The sequence below is a fragment of the Drosophila nasuta genome, chromosome 2R (assembly GCF_023558535.2).
Source record: "Drosophila nasuta strain 15112-1781.00 chromosome 2R, ASM2355853v1, whole genome shotgun sequence".
NCBI lineage: Eukaryota > Metazoa > Arthropoda > Insecta > Diptera > Drosophilidae > Drosophila > Drosophila nasuta.
In genome coordinates, this window is record NC_083456.1 from 16,838,639 (window position 1) to 16,857,535 (window position 18,897).

At 36.8% G+C, this 18,897-nt stretch overlaps 2 protein-coding genes across 2 annotated transcripts; both read left to right on the forward strand.

Annotated features, from left to right (window-relative positions):
• Nucleotides 1–1,621: 1,621 nt before the first annotated feature.
• On the forward strand, nucleotides 1,622–8,645 carry LOC132785114 (uncharacterized). Its single transcript, XM_060791108.1, has 8 exons — nucleotides 1,622–1,921; nucleotides 3,081–3,597; nucleotides 3,659–4,316; nucleotides 4,379–4,541; nucleotides 5,082–5,357; nucleotides 7,103–7,619; nucleotides 7,712–8,369; nucleotides 8,433–8,645. The coding sequence occupies exons 1-8, from the start codon at nucleotides 1,719–1,721 to the stop codon at nucleotides 8,597–8,599; spliced, it is 3,159 nt and encodes a 1,052-aa protein (XP_060647091.1). The 5' UTR covers nucleotides 1,622–1,718; the 3' UTR covers nucleotides 8,600–8,645.
• A 404-nt stretch (nucleotides 8,646–9,049) lies between these two features.
• LOC132785098 (probable cytochrome P450 9f2) lies at nucleotides 9,050–12,000 on the forward strand. Its single transcript, XM_060791087.1, has 4 exons — nucleotides 9,050–9,315; nucleotides 10,449–10,965; nucleotides 11,058–11,715; nucleotides 11,775–12,000. Exons 1-4 carry the CDS (start codon nucleotides 9,056–9,058, stop codon nucleotides 11,936–11,938), a joined length of 1,599 nt encoding a protein of 532 aa, XP_060647070.1. The 5' UTR covers nucleotides 9,050–9,055; the 3' UTR covers nucleotides 11,939–12,000.
• Nucleotides 12,001–18,897: the final 6,897 nt, after the last annotated feature.

Genomic DNA, 18,897 nt, shown 5'->3' on the forward strand with positions numbered 1-18,897 from the left:
CCACCTCCTACCTGATAACACTCGCATACTACTTCTGCCATAGTAGATCCTGTCTCAATCGGCCCGATTTTCAGGCAAAAAGCGCATTTATGAATGAGTCGCTGCTGCTGCTCAAATCGTGAATGAATCTCTCTGGCGTGTAGTCGTTTTATGGCAGGTACTAAAACCACCTACGGGCGCAGCCCTAAAACCCCGACCTAACCCGCAAAGCGTAACCCGGCAAGCGCAGCCCAATCCAATGCACCCGTTGCATTCATTAGCGTTGCGAGAACAAAGCAGTTGCACTTAATCCTAATGATTTCCCTTTTGTTTCTAATGACGCAGCGGTAGGCTTAAGTGGCACCAGCATCTTCAAGATACTTTCTTGTATCTTGTGCTCTACGTAAAATGAGTTGTTCATAGGAATTACGCGAAATACCGCATAACAAACGATTAATGTCAGTATCAGTATTTTAAGATTTCCTTACTGAAGAAAGTCTTGTGAGAATATTGTAGATCGTATATAAATATATTTGATTATTCATATCAAATCAATTCTATTTAATAATATCTCAATCGAATATTGTTAACGAAAGAATTTTAGACTTATGTTAAATAATGTAATACAAAGAGATACTTTTTTAAATTATTTTACTTCATTTTGAAAGCGATTGTATTTAATATTTGTTAAATGTTTTGTTAACTAAGTTGTGGCTATCACTATGAAATAATTTAAGTTAATAACATCTTAAATTAAATTATGTAAAATAGTCAGTATCTTTATTGTTGAGTTAAAAGATTTCTGAAGATTAATTAATAAAACTAATTTAATAATATAAGATACTTTTTGAAAATAATTTAAATGAAGCTCAATAAATGTTAAATTATGTTTAGTGCGCATAAGTTGATTCTCTTTGAAATCATCTTTTGGTTTATTTAAGACAAAGAATTTCATATTTTAATCGAAATCTGAAAGAATTTAATTTATTGTTGTACAAAATTATTCACATTGATGCATTGAGTCATCAATATTTAAATTGTATAACTTAAATAAGTTGAATTTATCTTAAATGCCAATTTAACTATGTAATTACAAATTTAAATGTTGCGCTCTTAGATGTTTTGTTTGAACTTAAGAAAAAGCAGAAATAATGAATGAAGTAAAGTAAATCGTAAACGTTGTATCAATATCTTTGGTATTGCGTTTCAGATACGTAATCTTATTAAAACATTTCATTATCGCGCTGCAATTCCTGGCGCTTATGATGAAATTGTAAAGAAGCAAACAACATTTCATCATGCTATGGGTACATGTGTACTGAGCATAAAATTATGCGTTTTCTTTTAAATTATTAAATTATCATCATATTATATCATTGACCTTTATTCAAAAGTTTGTTTATTTTTCTTTGAACTTGTATGGAGACGCATCTGAGGCCCCTCCCACGCCCGTTCGTTGAGTTGAAATTGCAGTCAAGTTCACTGTCAACTGGTATCAGTTTTATTATTAGATGCGTTGTCGCCAGCTTTTGTTTGTGTTTGATTATAAGTTCATACGCAACTCAATCATTCATTGCTCGCAAAAGCTTCATATTAAAGCTTCCGTCCAGCGAAACAAAGCTTTCTTATTTAGATGCTCATGTGAGCAACATTTAGTTGAGTTCAGTACGTTCAGATCATCGTTGAGCGTGCTTTGTAATTATTTGCGTTTAGATCATTCTACATTGGAATCGGCAAAAATGTTGCTGGAATTCTTTGCGATATTCGTAGTGCTACTGCTGTTAGCCTATCGATGGTCCACAGCCAACTATAATTTCTTTAAGGATAAGGGCATTGATTATCATCATCCATATCCCTTTGTGGGCAGCATGTGGAAAATGTTTCTGCGCCAGAAATCGATGCTTGATCTAGTCGTTGAATTGTACAACAAAAGCGACAGCAAGTGAGTAGAATCAAAAATTGCGTATTACAAATACATTCCAGTGAAGGTCAAGATACATAATTACATCTATTGATGAATATATATCGTATGTACACATATCATGAAAAATCAAAAACAATTTATTGAAAAGCTCTAAACTAGGGTGCGGTTTACATAATTTTGAGTAGATGCAAATGTTTGTATTCAGTTGGCGTATAGCTATTATTGTAATACAATAATATTATATACAACAATTGAATTCAGAATATGGAACTATATTATTTTCATTCTATACAACAAAATACCATAACAATCAACCTGTCGTTGCGGATTATTAAATCAACTTGTTTGCTTAACACTTGAATTCATTTATGCGCTTATTGTCTGTCAGAAAACTAATTAAATAGTTAGCTTTGAAGAACCGACGGCCTAATACCCTAATAGTGTCAATTTATTTATTTCTTTTATTCCATTTGCTGAGCGCGTTTTTACTTTATACGGTTTAAATAGAATTTCGTTTATTTGTTTAATTCAATTAACATTCAGTGTCCCATCAGAGTTATTTAATAGAATCAGCATTGTTTTTATCATATCTGCAATACGTGCTATTGAGCAGAGTTATATTATTATGAATAATCGTAATTATGTATATATGTTATACATATGCATTTACATATATACCAAGTCTACTTTATTACTTTTGATAACATTTTCCAAAGTAGTTTTGTCTTCCCGGCAGTTTAATAAAAATTGTATATATTAAAGTAAACTAGTTTTAAAGGGCTTATATATTTATAAATATACTCGAATAATAAATGTAGACACACATATGTGTAGTAACTATTAAAACTGCAAGCATGAACTAATACTAGCAATAATATGTGATAAAATTATAAAGATAATGAAAGTAAAGCGTAATCTTATCATTTTCTAAGTTGGTGTTGCTCAAAACACTTATAAACAAACAAAATGAATGTTTTTCGCCGGACAGCAATAATACTCGTAACACTTGACTATAACCGCACTCGAATTGATAATTATTTCATATTTTACCAGTGATCCGCCGTCTGTCAATGACTCATTCTCCTAGTCAAACAAATTGGGGGCCTTTTATGATACTTTACTTATCGGTCGTTGTTCCAAAACGAAACTGAGATTATTTTTTTGCACTTATTCACAGGGTTTATGGCATCTTTGAGCAACGAACGCCGCTGCTGATGATACGCGATCCGGAATTATTGAAACAGATAACCATTAAGGATTTCGATCACTTTATCAATCATCGCGATGTGTTTGGCGTGGACGAAGATGATCCGCATAATATGGACAATCTATTTGGTAGCTCCTTGTTCTCCATGCGTGATGCACGTTGGAAGGACATGCGCAGCACTTTGAGTCCTGCGTTCACGGGCAGCAAAATGCGTCAAATGTTTCAGCTGATGGATATTGTGGCCAACGAGGCTGTGCAGTGCCTGAAACGTGATGGGGTGCCGAAAGAGGGACTCGTCCTGGATATGAAGGACTATTGCACCCGGTTTACCAATGATGTGATTGCTTCCACAGCATTTGGACTGCAGGTTAACTCATTCAAGGATCGCGAAAATACGTTCTATTTGAGTGGTAAGAAGATGACGGATTTTACGGGTCTGCAGAACTTAAAGTTCCTGCTATTCACCAGTTCCAAGCGGCTGTTCAAGGTATGTATGGATATATAAAAGTATTAGAGTTTTCAAAATAATATTTGATCTTTGCTTGCAGTTGCTTAGATTGCCGCTATTCGATAGAAAGAGTACCGAGTACTTTGTGCGTCTTGTGCTGGATGCCATGAAGTATCGTCAGGAGAACAACATTGTGCGTCCGGATATGATTAACATGCTGATGGAGGCGAGTGGCATGATACAGTCAGATAAAGCCAAGAGTGGCCCAGTTCGCAACTGGAGTGATCGCGATATTGTGGCCCAATGCTTTGTCTTTTTCTTTGCCGGCTTTGAGACATCGGCGGTCCTGATGTGTTTCACCGCACACGAGATCATGGAGAACGAGGATGTGCAGAGCCGACTTTATGAGGAAGTTTCCCAGGTGAACAGCGATCTGGAGGGTGGTCAGCTCACATATGAAGCTCTGATGGGCATGAAGTACTTGGATCAAGTGGTTTCCGAAGTACTGCGTAAATGGCCGGCGGCAATTGCTGTTGATCGAGAGTGTAACAAAGATATTACCTATGAGGTTGATGGTAAGAAGGTGGAAATCAAGAAGGGCGACGCTCTTTGGCTGCCCACTTGCGGCTTCCATCGTGATCCTAAGTACTTTGAGAACCCCGAGAAATTCGATCCTGAAAGATTTAGTGAGGAGAACAAGGATAAAATCCAACCTTTTACTTACTATCCCTTTGGCATTGGTCCACGCAATTGCATAGGTGAGTATCATTGTAGCATGGAGTAAACTTTTTTATTTATATTTCTAAATATGAATTTTTAGGTTCTCGTTTCGCTTTGCTTGAGGCAAAGGCTGTTATCTACTATTTGTTGCGTGATTTCCGTATTGCTGCTTCCGAGAAGAGCTGCATCCCCTTGGTTCTCAGTTCCTCCGGCTTTCAGCTGAAGCCTAAAAATGGTTTCTGGCTCAAACTCATTCCACGGAATTGAAGCAAACGCATTGTTATGTCTTTATTTTAACATTTATTAATATATACTTAAATTTTTATTGAGAATTGTTGTTCTTGTACGAGTATGTTCTGCCATGGAATTTATAAGTGTAGATTCGATCTCGCTTTATAAGTGGGATATATTTAATATCCATCTCTTCTTTCAATGAACAAAGAAACGCAGTTGCTTTAGTTCACTTTCGTTTTTGTTTGATATAAAATATAAATATACTTACGAGTAATATGAAAATAAATAAATACTTTAATAACTAAAAAATTATACACTTTCTTTTTAATTATTAAATTGTTATCAATGATAAAAATTATTGGCCTTTATTGAAAAGTTTGTTTCTATTCGCTTGCACTTAGATAGAGTCGCATCTGAATCGTCTCCCACACACGCTCGTTGAGTTTTGGCTTTATGTCTGTTTACAATCATTCACTCAATCATTCACTGCTTTACATTAAAGCTTCTGTCAATTGGAACAAAGCTTTCGTATTTAGATGCTCATGTGGGCAATATTTATTTGAGTTCAGTGCGTTCAGATCGTCGTTGAGAGTGCTTTGTAATTATTTGCGTTTAGATCATACTATATTGGAATCGTCAAAAATGTTGCTGGAATTCTTTGCGGTATTCGTAGTGCTACTGCTGTTGGCCTATCGATGGTCCACAGCAAACTATAATTTCTTCAAAGATAAGGGCATTGATTTTGATCATCCATTTCCCTTGCTCGGCAGCATGTGGGAAATGTTTCTGAAACAGAAATCGGTGCTTGATCTAGTCGTCAAGTTGTACCTTCAAAGCGACAGCAAGTGAGTAGAAGTACATAATTAAATATATTCAAGTATATATGTGTATCGTATGTACACTTATCATGCAATATAGAAAACAATTTATTGAAATGCTCTCAATAAGGGTGAGGTTTGAGATCATTTTGAATAGATGCAAAAGTTTGTATTCACTATTTGTACCCTAATAATGAGAATTTATTTATTAATTTGTTTCCATTTGTTCAGCGCGTTTTTACTTTATGAAATTTAAATAGAATTTCATTTTTTATACTCGCTACGAATAGGGTAAAAAAGTTATTCTTACTTTTGGTAGCCAGGAAATGTATGTAACAGGCAAAAGGAGACATCTCCGACCACATAAAGTATACACATAGTATTTTTGATGATCATCAACAGTCAAGACGATGTAGCCCTGTCCATCTGTCTGTCTGCCCATCTGCACGTATGAACACATATACCTCAGAGATTATAAGAGATAGATGTAATTTTTTTTAACAGCACTTTAAAATTTTTGCCGCATAGGATTCCTGAGAATTGATTGGGATATGATACAAATTGTAGAAGTTATCTAAGAAGCTGTTTTTTATACCCGCTACCCATAGGGTAGAAGGGTATTATAACTTTGTGCCGGCAGGAAATGTATGTAACAGGTAGAAGGAGGCATCTCCGACCCTATAAAGTATATATATTCTTGATCAGCGTCAACAGCCGAGACGATATAGCCATGTCCGTCTGTCCGTCCGTCCGTCTGTCCGTATGAACACCTAGATCTCAGAGACTATAAGAGATAGAGCTATAATTTTTTTTCGACAGCATTTGTTATGTTTGCACGCAGATCAAGTTTGTTTTAAATTTTTGCCACGCCCACTTCCGCCCCTGCAAATCAAAAAAATCGAATAACAAGCGTAATTTTAAAGCTAGAGTTACGAATTTTAGTATATACAGTAATAACTATAGTAGTTATGATCCCTGAAAATTTGGTTGCGATCAGACAAAAATTGTGGAAGTTATTAAAGAAATACTTTTGTATGGGCAAAAACGCCTACTTACTAGGGGTCTGAGTTGCTTTGGCCGACAATCTGGTATATTGTGCCGTCTATGGTATATTTTGAATGCGGTACTATATCGATATACCATATATACAATTTGGTATATTTTTAGTATTTTTTGCAGTATATTCGGTATATTTTGAGAATAATACCGCAAAATATATTGCTTTTATTCAAAATGGGTAGCGGGTATCTCACAGTCGAGTACATTCGACTGTAGCTTTCTTACTTGTTTTAATGAGAATCTGGTATATTTTGACATTATGGTATATTTCGAGCGCAGAACCTTTTCAATATACCAAACATTGATTTGGGTATATTTCAGTACTTTTACTGTATATTATTTGGTCAATTTTAAAAATAATACCACACATTAAAAATGTGTAGCGGGTATCTCACAGACCAGGATACTCGACTTTCTTGATTTATTTATTTCAATTACCCTTTTTTTTCGATCAGCGTTAATTAATTGAATCAGCAGTGTTATTATCATATTTGGACTACTGGCTATTAAGCAGAGCTGTATTATTTTTCATATACTCGCAATTATATATTTTATACATAAGCACTTACATACATATTATTATTATGGAATAAAATTATAAAAATGAAGAATGTAAAGCGTAAACTTAGTGATTTGCCGTGTGTTAATGCTTCTTCACTTATCGGTTGTTATCCCAAAACGAAATTGAGATAATTTTTTGCACTTATTCACAGGGTTTATGGCATCTTTGAGCAACGGACGCCGGTGCTAATGATACGCGATCCGGAATTATTGAAACAGATAACCATTAAGGACTTTGATCATTTTGTCAATCATCGCGATATGTTTGGCGTGGTCGATGATGATCCGCATAATATGGACAATCTATTTGGCAGCTCCTTGTTCTCCATGCGTGATGCACGTTGGAAGGACATGCGCAGCACTTTGAGTCCTGCGTTCACAGGAAGCAAAATGCGTCAAATGTTTCAGCTGATGGATATTGTGGCCAACGAGGCTGTGCAGTGCCTGAAACGTGATGGGGTGCCCAAGGATCGACTCGTCCTGGATATGAAGGACTATTGCACCCGGTTTACCAATGATGTGATTGCTTCCACAGCATTTGGACTGCAGGTGAACTCATTCAAGGATCGCGAAAATACGTTCTACTTGAGTGGCAAGAAGATGATGAACTTCACAGGTCTGCAGAGCTTGAAGTTTTTGATATTCATGACATCCAAGCGGCTGTTCAAAGTATGTATGACTTATTATTCATATTAATTATTATTCGAGAAATAATTAGAATGATTAGAGTATTCATAATAATATTTGATCGTTGCTTGTAGTTGCTCAGATTGCCGCTATTCGATAGAAAGAGCACCGAATACTTTGTGCGTCTTGTGCTGGATGCCATGAAGTATCGTCAGGAGAACAACATTGTACGTCCGGACATGATTAACATGTTGATGGAGTCGAGTGGCATGATACAGTCAGATAAAGCCAAGAGTGGCCCAGTTCGCAACTGGAGTGATCGCGATATTGTGGCCCAATGCTTTGTCTTTTTCTTTGCCGGCTTTGAGACATCGGCGGTCTTAATGTGCTTCACTGCACAAGAGATCATGGAGAACGAGGATGTGCAGAGCAGACTTTATGAGGAAGTTTGTCAGGTGAACAGCGATCTAGAGGGTGGTCAGCTCACATACGAAGCTCTGATGGGCATGAAATACTTGGATCAAGTGGTTTCCGAAGTGCTGCGCAAATGGCCGGCGGCAATTGCTGTTGATCGAGAGTGCAGCAAGGATATTACCTATGAGGTTGATGGTAAGAAGGTGGAAATAAAGAAGGGCGACGCAATTTCTCTGCCTACTTGTGGCTTCCATCGTGATCCTAAATACTTTGAAAACCCCGAAAAGTTCGATCCTGAACGTTTTAGCGAGGAGAACAAGGATAAAATCCAACCTTTTACTTACTTTCCCTTTGGCATTGGTCCACGCAATTGCATAGGTGAGTTTCTTTTGTACCATGAAGTAAATTTTTTTACTTATATTTCTAAATATGAATTTTTAGGTTCTCGTTTCGCTTTGCTTGAGGCAAAGGCTGTTATCTACTATTTGTTGCGTGATTTCCGTATTGCTGCTTCCGAGAAGAGTTGCATCCCCTTGGTTCTCAGTTCCTCCGGCTTTCAGCTGAAGCCTAAAAATGGATTCTGGCTCAAACTCATTCCAAGGAATTGAAACAAATGCATTGTTATGTCTTTATTTTAACATTTATTAATATATACTTATTTTAAATTTGTATTGAGAATTGTTGTTCTTGTACGAGTATGTTCTGCAGTGGAATATATAAAATGTTTTTGAAATACATTACGCGTAATATGAAAATAAATAAATACTTTAATAACTACAAAATTATAAAATTTTTAATTATTAAATTATTATTAGTGATAAAAATCATTGTCCTTTATTGAAAAGTTTGTTCATATTCGTTTGCACTTATATAGAGATGCATCTGAATCGTCTCCCACGCACGCTCGTTGAGTTTTGGCTTTGTGTTTGTTTACAATCATTCACTCAATCATTTAATGCTTGCAAAAGCTTCACATTAAAGCTTCTGTCAATTGGAACAAAGCTTTCGTATTTAGATGCTCATGTGGGAAACATTTAGTTGAGGTCAGTGCTTTCAGATCGTTGATGAGCGTGCTTTGTTATTATTTGCGCTTAGATCATTCTAAATCGGAATCGTCAAAAATGTTGCTGGAATTTTTTGCGATACTCGTAGTGCTACTGCTGTTAGCCTATCGATGGTCCACAGCCAACTATAATTTCTTTAAGGATAAGGGCATTGATTATGATCATTCATTTCCCTTGGTCGGCAGCATGTGGAAAATGTTTGTGCGCCAGAAATCGGTGTTTGATCTAGTCGTCGAATTGTACCTCAAAAGCGACAGCAAGTGAGTAGAATTTATTAATGAATAGATCTCGTATGTACACTTATCATGCAATATCAAAAACAATTTATTGAAAAGCTTTTAATTAGGGTGCGGGTTAAAATTATTTTAAAAGATGCAAAAGTTTGTATTCAGTATTTATTTATTAATTTTATTTTTACTTTATGCAATTTAAATAGAATTCCACTTCGCATAGGGTACATGTAAATGTATGTAACAGGCACAAGGAGTCATCTTCGACCACATAAAGTATACACATAGTATTCTTGATCAGCGCCAAAAGCCAAGACGATATAGCCATGTCCGTCTGTCGGTCTGTCTGTCTGTCCGTTACTACGTATGAATACCTAGACCTAAGAGACTATGTTATAAGAGATAGCTATTTTTTGTCAGCACTTTTAATGTTTGCACGCAGATCTAATTTGTTTCAAATTTTAGCCGCTATAGTATTTAGAACTCCAGAAAATTGATTAAGATAAGATCAAAGTTGTAGAAGTTATCTAAGAAATAATTCTTTATGGCAAATTACATCTATTGTAATCAAGTCTTAGGTGCTTTGAATGAGAATCTGGAATATTTTGACCTAAATGGTATATTATATTTCGAACTCATTACCTTATCGATATACCAAATATGGATTTCGGTATATTTTTCGGTGTATTATTGATCCATTTTAAAATAAAAATAATACCACACATTAAAAATGAGTAGCGGGTATCTCACAGTTAAGCACACTCGACTTTCTTTCTTGTTTGATTTACTTCAATTAACATTGACATTAACATGAAACAAATTTCATCAGCATTAATTAATTGAATCAGCAGTGTTTTTATCATACAAGTCCACTTCATTACTTTTGATAAACTTTTTTAAAACTATATGAACTAGCAATATTTTGTGATAAAATTATAAAAATAATTAAAGTAGAGAGTAAACTTATTATTTTCCAAGTTGCTGTTGCTGAAAACAGCAATAATAATACTTGAATACCACCGCACTTGAATTGATAAGTTCATATTTTGCCAGTGATCCGCCGTCTGTTAATGAGTCATGCTCCAAATCAAACAAATTGAGGGCCTTTTATAATACTTTACTTATCGGTCGTTGTCTCAAAATGAAACTGAGATTATTCACAGGGTTTATGGCATCTTTGATCAACGGACGCCGATGCTAATGATACGCGATCCGGAATTATTGAAACAGATAACCATTAAGGATTTTGATCATTTTGTCAATCATCGCGATATGTTTGGCGTGGTCGATGATGATCCGCATAATATGGACAATCTATTTGGGAGCTCCTTATTCTCCATGCGTGATGCACGTTGGAAGGACATGCGCAGCACTTTGAGTCCTGCGTTCACAGGCAGCAAAATGCGTCAAATGTTTCAGCTGATGGATATTGTGGCCAACGAGGCTGTGCAGTGCCTGAAACGCGATGGGGTGCCGAAAGATGGACTCGTCCTGGATATGAAGGACTATTGCACCCGGTTTACCAATGATGTGATTGCTTCCACAGCATTTGGACTGCAGGTGAACTCATTCAAGGATCGCGAAAATGCGTTCTACTTGAGTGGCAAGAAGATGATGAACTTCACAGGTCTGCAGAGCTTGAAGTTTTTGATATTTATGACTTCCAAGCGGTTGTTCAAAGTATGTATGAATTATTATTCATATAAATTATTATTCGAGTATTAATTAGAATGATTAGAGTATTCATAATAATATTTGATCTTTGCTTGCAGTTGCTCAGATTGCCGCTATTCGATAGAAAGAGTACCGAGTACTTTGTGCGTCTTGTGCTGGATGCTATGAAGTATCGTCAGGAGAACAACATTGTGCGTCCGGATATGATTAACATGTTGATGGAGTCGAGTGGCATGATACAGTCCGATAAAGCTAAGAGTGGACCAGTTCGCAACTGGAGCGATCGTGATATTGTGGCCCAATGCTTTGTCTTTTTCTTTGCCGGCTTTGAGACATCAGCGGTCTTGATGTGTTTCACCGCACACGAGATCATGGAGAATGAGGATGTGCAGAGCCGACTTTATGAGGAAGTTTCCCAGGTCAACAGCGATCTGGAGGGTGGTCAACTCACCTACGAAGCTCTGATGGGTATGAAGTACTTGGATCAAGTGGTATCTGAGGTTTTGCGTAAATGGCCGGCGGCAATTGCTGTTGATCGAGAGTGCAACAAGGATATTACCTATGAAGTTGATGGTAAGAAGGTGGAAATCAAGAAGGGTCACTTAATTTCCCTGCCTACTTGTGGCTTTCATCGTGATCCTAAGTACTTTGAGAACCCCGAGAAGTTCGATCCGGATCGTTTTAGCGAGGAGAACAAGGATAAAATCCAACCTTTTACTTACTTTCCCTTTGGTATCGGTCCACGCAATTGTATAGGTAATTATAATTTTTGGAACGAAGAAAACCTTTTTACTTACTAATATATGAATTTTTAGGTTCTCGCTTCGCTTTGCTTGAAGCAAAGGCTGTTATCTACTATTTGTTGCGTGATTTCCGTATTGCTGCTTCCGAGAAGAGCTGCATCCCCTTGGTTCTCAGTTCAGGCTTTCAGCTGAAGCCTAAAAATGGTTTCTGGCTCAAACTTATTCCACGGAATTGAAACGAAAAAAATTTTATGTATATCTTTAACATTCAATAATATATACTTGAGTTTGTATTGCATATTTATTGTTATAGTATTTTCTGCAAGGGATTATAAAAGTGGAGATTTGATCTCGCTTTATGAGTGGGTTTTATTTAATATCCATCTCTTTTTTTAATAAAGAAAGTTACGCAGATGTTTTAGTTCATTTTTGTTTGGCACTAAAACTACGGATAATATGAGGTAAATAAATAAATACTAGCAATATTTTATTATTTACTTTACTTATTTATTTATATATTTGCATTTAATTTTTATTGCAGTTTGTGAAGGTTTAAATTTGTATTTATCTAAAGAAGGTTGTTTGAAAAACTTTGAATTTCACCTAATAAATACAGAATTGAGAAGTAGAAAAGTTATAAGTTATTCGGCGAAAATTCAAAGTAAAATGTATATATACATACATATGTACATATATAAACATATACATACAAATATATATATTTGTATTCCTAGCATTTTTTGTTAGATAAATGTTTGAGTTAAAAATATATATATATTCTTAAATCTCTTGTCAGAAAAATTGCAAATTAAGCAGCGTAAATTCGAATCGAAAATTCTTGTATAGAAAACTGAACTTTGTTTTAATAATGTTTATTAATAATTTATCAGCCTTCTTTGTCTCATTTCCCCAAAATTAATTATACACATCGAAAGTCCCCGCTGCCACACGGTGTACAGTGAGGCGAAAAGCAAGTCAAGAAGGCGCTTGGCTGGGCGTTGTGAAAGCAGCTGGATGCTTGGATGAACTGGCCATGTTATGGGTGTGAATGGCGGCTGGGAATGGGCGGCACACAATCTGAATGGAAAACCGCACTTTAACGCGAAGTCGAAGACATAAATCAAATTAGTTTTTCAAGTGAATGCACTCGACTAATTCCAGCGGGCAAAGCGCGCCAAAGGTACGAGGAATAGAGCGCGGATGTTGCTCATTTTATGTGAGTGTTAGTGTAGCAGGACACACAAGGGTTTTCTGCTGGCCGGCAACAAAAGGATACTATGCTCTCGCGCATACAAAGGGAGATATGTATACTCAACACAGATATCGATTAATATTTATCCCGTGACACAACGCCACAAAAACCGCGGCGGCCGTTGGTCCATTAAAAGGCACACAAAGAGCAACCCCGGTCGCGTCTCTCGTCGCTCGTCTCCCGTGTCTATTGCCTGCCCCTGCCACTACCACTACCGCAGTTGGACAATGGCAGGCGACAGTCAACACGCGCGTTTAAGTCGCAGCCACTCCAAGCATGATCAATGCCCGTTTAGTTTTCCAACTAAAACGAACGTCTGCTGCGATTCCCCTTGGCGCACGCTTCTCGCTCCTTTTGGGGCATGCCACAGGCAGCTGAGTGCGCGCTCTCTCTCTCTCGCTCAGATGTTGACTGTGTATGAGTGTGTGTGTGCGTGAGCAGCTGCCTTGTTTGTCTGTCAGCAATGGCGTTCGTGTGTCTCGCTCCGCCTACCGCGCGCGTTTTGTGTGCGTTTTTTTGTCGTTGCCAGCTTAGCATTTGAGACAGTATTTGGGAAAAGTCAAAACAGTTGTGAAAATCCTCGAGAAATTTCAATTTCGTTACAGTTACAGTTAAAGTTGTTGCAATCATTGAAAATGCACTTAACCTCAAATCCAATAATCCGCTTGTAATGCAGTTCATTCAAATGCACTCTCCCTAGTATGACTGACCATTCAAAAGGAGCTGCATGTCCTGCAGAGTTTTTCACATTCAAATACCAATGCGGGCAACCAACTTCTGTATGCTATACATTTGTGTGTGTGTCAGTGTAAAGTGTTGACCTCGTCGGGTAATCGTTCTATTATTAATGGACATTTGCCTTCAAACAATGTCACAGTTGCACATCGAACTATGTTGGCTACCGATTCAATCTGATTTACCTGCCCAGGCTTACAACACTTTTCGGGGCGCTGAAAATGTAAATCGAAACAGACCTTAGAATAAAAGTAACTGTGAGTAAATAAAACTGTAGCAAAACTCGCATTTAAAAAGTGTATCTGATTTTGTATATTTCAATGCTGGTTTTTGTATTTTTTGTAGGGCAGCAAAATATTAATTTCACTTATTAATTTCAATTATTAGAAATAGTACTTTTCCTTAATTGTAAAATAAATAATCAAGAATGAAGTGGAAACGAAGAGAAGAATGATATATTATATAAATATAGCCATTAAATGGCTTACAAAGTTATAATAAAGATAAATACATATATACAAAAAAAAAAAATAGAAGTGAGAGTATTAAAATAATTTTATTTATTTTATTTTATTTATTCTATTTTAACTTACAGGTATTGAAAATTTATAAACATATTATAATATTTACATTAAGCATTTAAAAATAGACTAACTAAATAAATATAAAGGGAAGATATTCGAAATCATATAAATCATTAATGAATTCAAGTATTCATGCGAAATTAAATATCTTAATCAAGTATCTTTGATTTGTCAGATTGTAGACAGTTTTCTTCCATATAAATTTTATATATATTCGCCATTGTTAATTTAAACATTTTTAATTACAAATAGAAAGCAAATGGAAAATATCTTTATAATCATCTGTATTATCCGCAATAGTGAATTATTTTATAAATGTTCAGAAACTCAAGAAAAATTGTAGTCAAAATATAATATTTATAATTAATACGCAAATAAATAAACAGATCTATCGGAAACTGTTTACTTAAACATTTTAAATTGTTTTATTTATCGTTTCAGGCAAAATCTTAAAATGTTTTTTCTCTTATAGTTTTTCTGGCAATTGATTCCGCTTGGTGCAACAAAGCAACATTTTTTGTATGACACGCTTTACGGCTTATGACAGATGTGGTTAAGGAAATCGTCTTAGGATTCACAGATTTGTGCAAGGAAGCGCAAGAAGTATGTGTAAGATGGTAACAATTGCCGGTAGCCGGCACGCTCCCTAGGGCCAAAAGCCTCATCCATTCAGAAGAGCGTGTCCGTGATCCTAGCATAGTCTGGTTTCCTGTCGAGAAATGAGGCAAACATAAGTGGCTTGGTTTGGCTCGACTCGGTCGATGGCCAAAGCGGCAAAGTCAAATGCAAATTGAAATGTACGAAAATGGAACAATGACACAGTGAGTTTCTATGGAATGTGGACAATGCTACTGTGGATTGCCGACTGCTGCTTTGCCAAAAGCCTTTTCACACTTATCAATGCAGTTGCATGTTGAATGAAAGTATTCAAAGAGATGCAAAGAGATCGAAGAAAGGCAACATGCAACGGACAACGGGCAACCGTTAGAAAATTTGGCAATTGCTCGACTGCTGACTCGACTCCTATGGTGCAATTATGATGGAAAGGTGCTAATAATAACCGATAAATTCATGTTTACCTAACAGCCCAAGGTGCTGGTCAGCTGTCAAGTGTCTGTTTGTGTCGCCCCGAAACATTCATGTGATGAATGGAATGCCATGAATGATGAACTGCATTTGAAGTGTCTCTGCCCTTTGGCATGCATTCTTGTAGTAGGTGTATAGTAAATGGAAAGATACTCCAATCTGGCCATTTTGAGGGCTATGCGGGGGAAAATTGCATTCGATTTTTTGATTGATCGGCTTGATGCTCAAACCTTGTTACGCTCGTGCGATTTTCTATAACCAAAAATTGCAACAATTGCACAAAAAATATTGTATATTTTTTTGATAAAAAAGAAATTGTAATCGTAATGAGTGCATGCCACATTTTTGATTGATGAGCTCATTGTAATAGAGCGTCTATCTAGAAAATCATTTTATCAACAAATAGCTTAGATACTTACACATGTTCGAGTAGGTTGTGAGTATCTTTCCGATCGTATCTCAGAGAAACCGCATCACTGTGGCTTATGTAAAATACCTAGAGCGTCGTTTGAGAAACCGCAAAAACTAGTATAAATTGACATCATAAATTAAAATTACTTCCACCCTTCTTCACATAGGCGCTCCACGAGGGCAAAACCCAATGACAGCCCTCGTCGCTAGGCTGGCAGGGATGCCCGGCCCTCTGGGGTTGCTCTGTTAGTCGTAGTAGTAGTAGTGGTGAGCAGTGAGAGAACCCAAAAGCGTTAGGCGAGTGGAAAAAAAGGGGCGAGCACGCAGCCATCAACACGATTATTTCGCATAAAATAAATTGATTCCTGTTAAAAGTCAAGCATGTCCTTTTGAAATGCCAGAGAAACAGAGAAAGGGAAACAAACTGTACAAAACCAAAAACAACGCAACGAAAAATGTCGAAATTTGTCCACAATAAGTTCTTTATTGAGTCGCCGATAGACAAAAGGATTGCCATTGCCATTGCCATCACCGCCACCGCCGACACTCAAAACCACGGCATTGCCACTCTACTCAACTCAAGTCAGCGCAGCGCAACGCTGCGCAAATAAACAATGAAACAATAGCTGAAGAAGAACACTGAAGACGGGGAGAAACTGTGGCACGTCTTCGCCTTGAATTGCGCTAGGCAACCGCATCTGTAGCGGGGCAGTCCCGACACCTTTGCCTTTGCCTTTGCCTTGACACCTTCCCTTTCCCTTTTTCTGTTGGGTTCCTTTTTCTATTCAATTGAATAGAACGTCCCATATATAAATAATGATGAGGGAGCCAATTTTTGGGCAGTTGCGTCAAGAAGTGAAGTGAAGTCGAGCCTGGTCTATTGTCTATTCCTGGCCTGCTTTATGTTCTAGGTCGGACAACCAGACAACGTGGCTCGCTAACAATCCCAGCATCATGTCCTTTTAACTGCGGTCGCCAAGGTGCCTCACCGACTCGTTTCTCGGCTTCTCTCGTCTCTCTTACCAGACGCACAGTCGCCGCTTAAATTGAGCGTATGAAATTGATTAGCCAACGCATTTTAGTTACAATATTTGTATTTAGTTTATAAACTAATTTGAAAGTCGATCGACCATTAACAAGGCGGCGTGCGTGAAGAAGCCTTTTGCCACGATGCCACCTACCTAGAGTTCAAGATTTCATTGAGTGTTTCTTTGTCGAGGGGCGATCAATCGATTTAGACATGGTGACTGTTCTTGTGGTTCAATTAGGAATGCAATGAGGTGAATTAATGCTACTCTTTGATAAGAGTTGTAAGGTGATGAGGTTGTTTGAAAGATGTGTTTTTAGTTTTAGAAAATTCTTAGAAGAGAAAATCTGTTTTAGTAACTTTAATAAATTTTTACATAGTATATAAGAATTTTAAAGTATTGAAGTTGTTTGAAATATGCGTTCATTTTAGTTTTGGAAAATTCGTTGAAGAAAAAACCTTGTTTTGGTAACTATAAAAAAAAGAAATAGTTCATATTTTTAGTAAATTTCATGTAATATATAATTTCAGCCAGATACTTTGTAGTTTTTATTATATTCTGAAGAAAAAGCATTTATAAATTTCAGTATAAAAAGTTTTTAGAAACCAATTTGTAGACGAATTTAAAATCTAAAATGTATAATCTAATAAAAAACTTAAAAAAATAACAAAACAAAATTATATATTTCTATCAATATTTGAGGAAAAATTGATAGAATGAATCAATTCTTATCAATAAATTATATAATACCTTTAATAGAATTCACTCGAATAAAACTATTAAACTGACACGACTATAATAGATAATTCGACAATCATCACCATCAGCTTCAAAATTGAAGCTCTCAGGTTTTCCCATGCCCCTACAATACCTTCAAAATAGCCGACATTCGACAATGGAATCAAAGACTACTGTAAGCCGCTCATTTACACTCTCGATTTGTGAATCAAAGTCATAATTCCGCTTAGCTCGACTGTCAACTCAATCAGAAGAAGCAGCCGCTGCATTTCTCGAGAACTCCTTCAACTTTTTGCACTCCTTTTCAAAGATTTCGTGATTGAGCCATATAACCTGCTACAATTGAATGGCAGGCATCAGGCACCATAAATACGAGTCAGCAGCTCCCAGAGAGAGCGATTCCATTATTAATTAGCAGAATTGTCTATTTTGGAAGGTGTCAACAGGTAAATTCGTCATTGTGTTTGGCGATTTTTTATACGATGTGCCCAGCAGTGTGAGTGTTCTGCTTTGTTTTTTGGCAATGGCAGCCCTCTCGGACGGCGGCTAGATCTAAGGGTGCCGCATGTAGCAATGTCACGTTGCACATCTGAGATGCCGGCTTGGTCTGGTCGGCCGCAATCTAAAGGATAATGTGGCAAAATCCTGACAATTGATGTCCTTAGCCATCCTTAACTGCGGCACTTCAAATGCCGTGACACCGGCCAAGACAATTTTTTGTTGTTTGTTCTGTTTGCACAGTCAACATCTACCCGAACACACATACATGGATAGATATGTATGCACATGTGGGTACACTTGACTTTGCGGCCGAGGGAGGGCGCATATAAATAATAATCAAACAAATATAAATGCGACTCTCTTTCATTGTTTTGTTGGTAATGCAATTTTTCAACAGGCTTCAACAATTGAGCTCAGCTATTACTCCGCTGCGTGCGTGTAAGTGTGTGTAGGTGAATTCAAATCAATTTCAATCAGCTTTTGCGTATAATGCTGTAAGCTGTCCATAGATGGCGCTGCTGCGGCGCACGCATGTTCAAGTGCTTCCTAAGCGCCACACTTTTACATTTCCTGCTGTCTCTTGTGAGTGGCGCTTCGTGTCACGAGTAGTGTGGTGAGTTTAACGCCGACGCATTGACGACTCACGACACTGCGACAAAAAAAGAGTGATAACATAAAATACATTAAAACAAATGTAAATATGAATATTTATCACTTTAACATCTAAATAAATAAATAATTTGAAATTTCTATTTATGTTTTGTATACTTTATGTTCAAAAGTTATACTTGGAAAATGTTTGTATGTATTTACAAACAACTGCAGAATTTTTCACAGTGCCGCTTGAGCAGAAATGTACG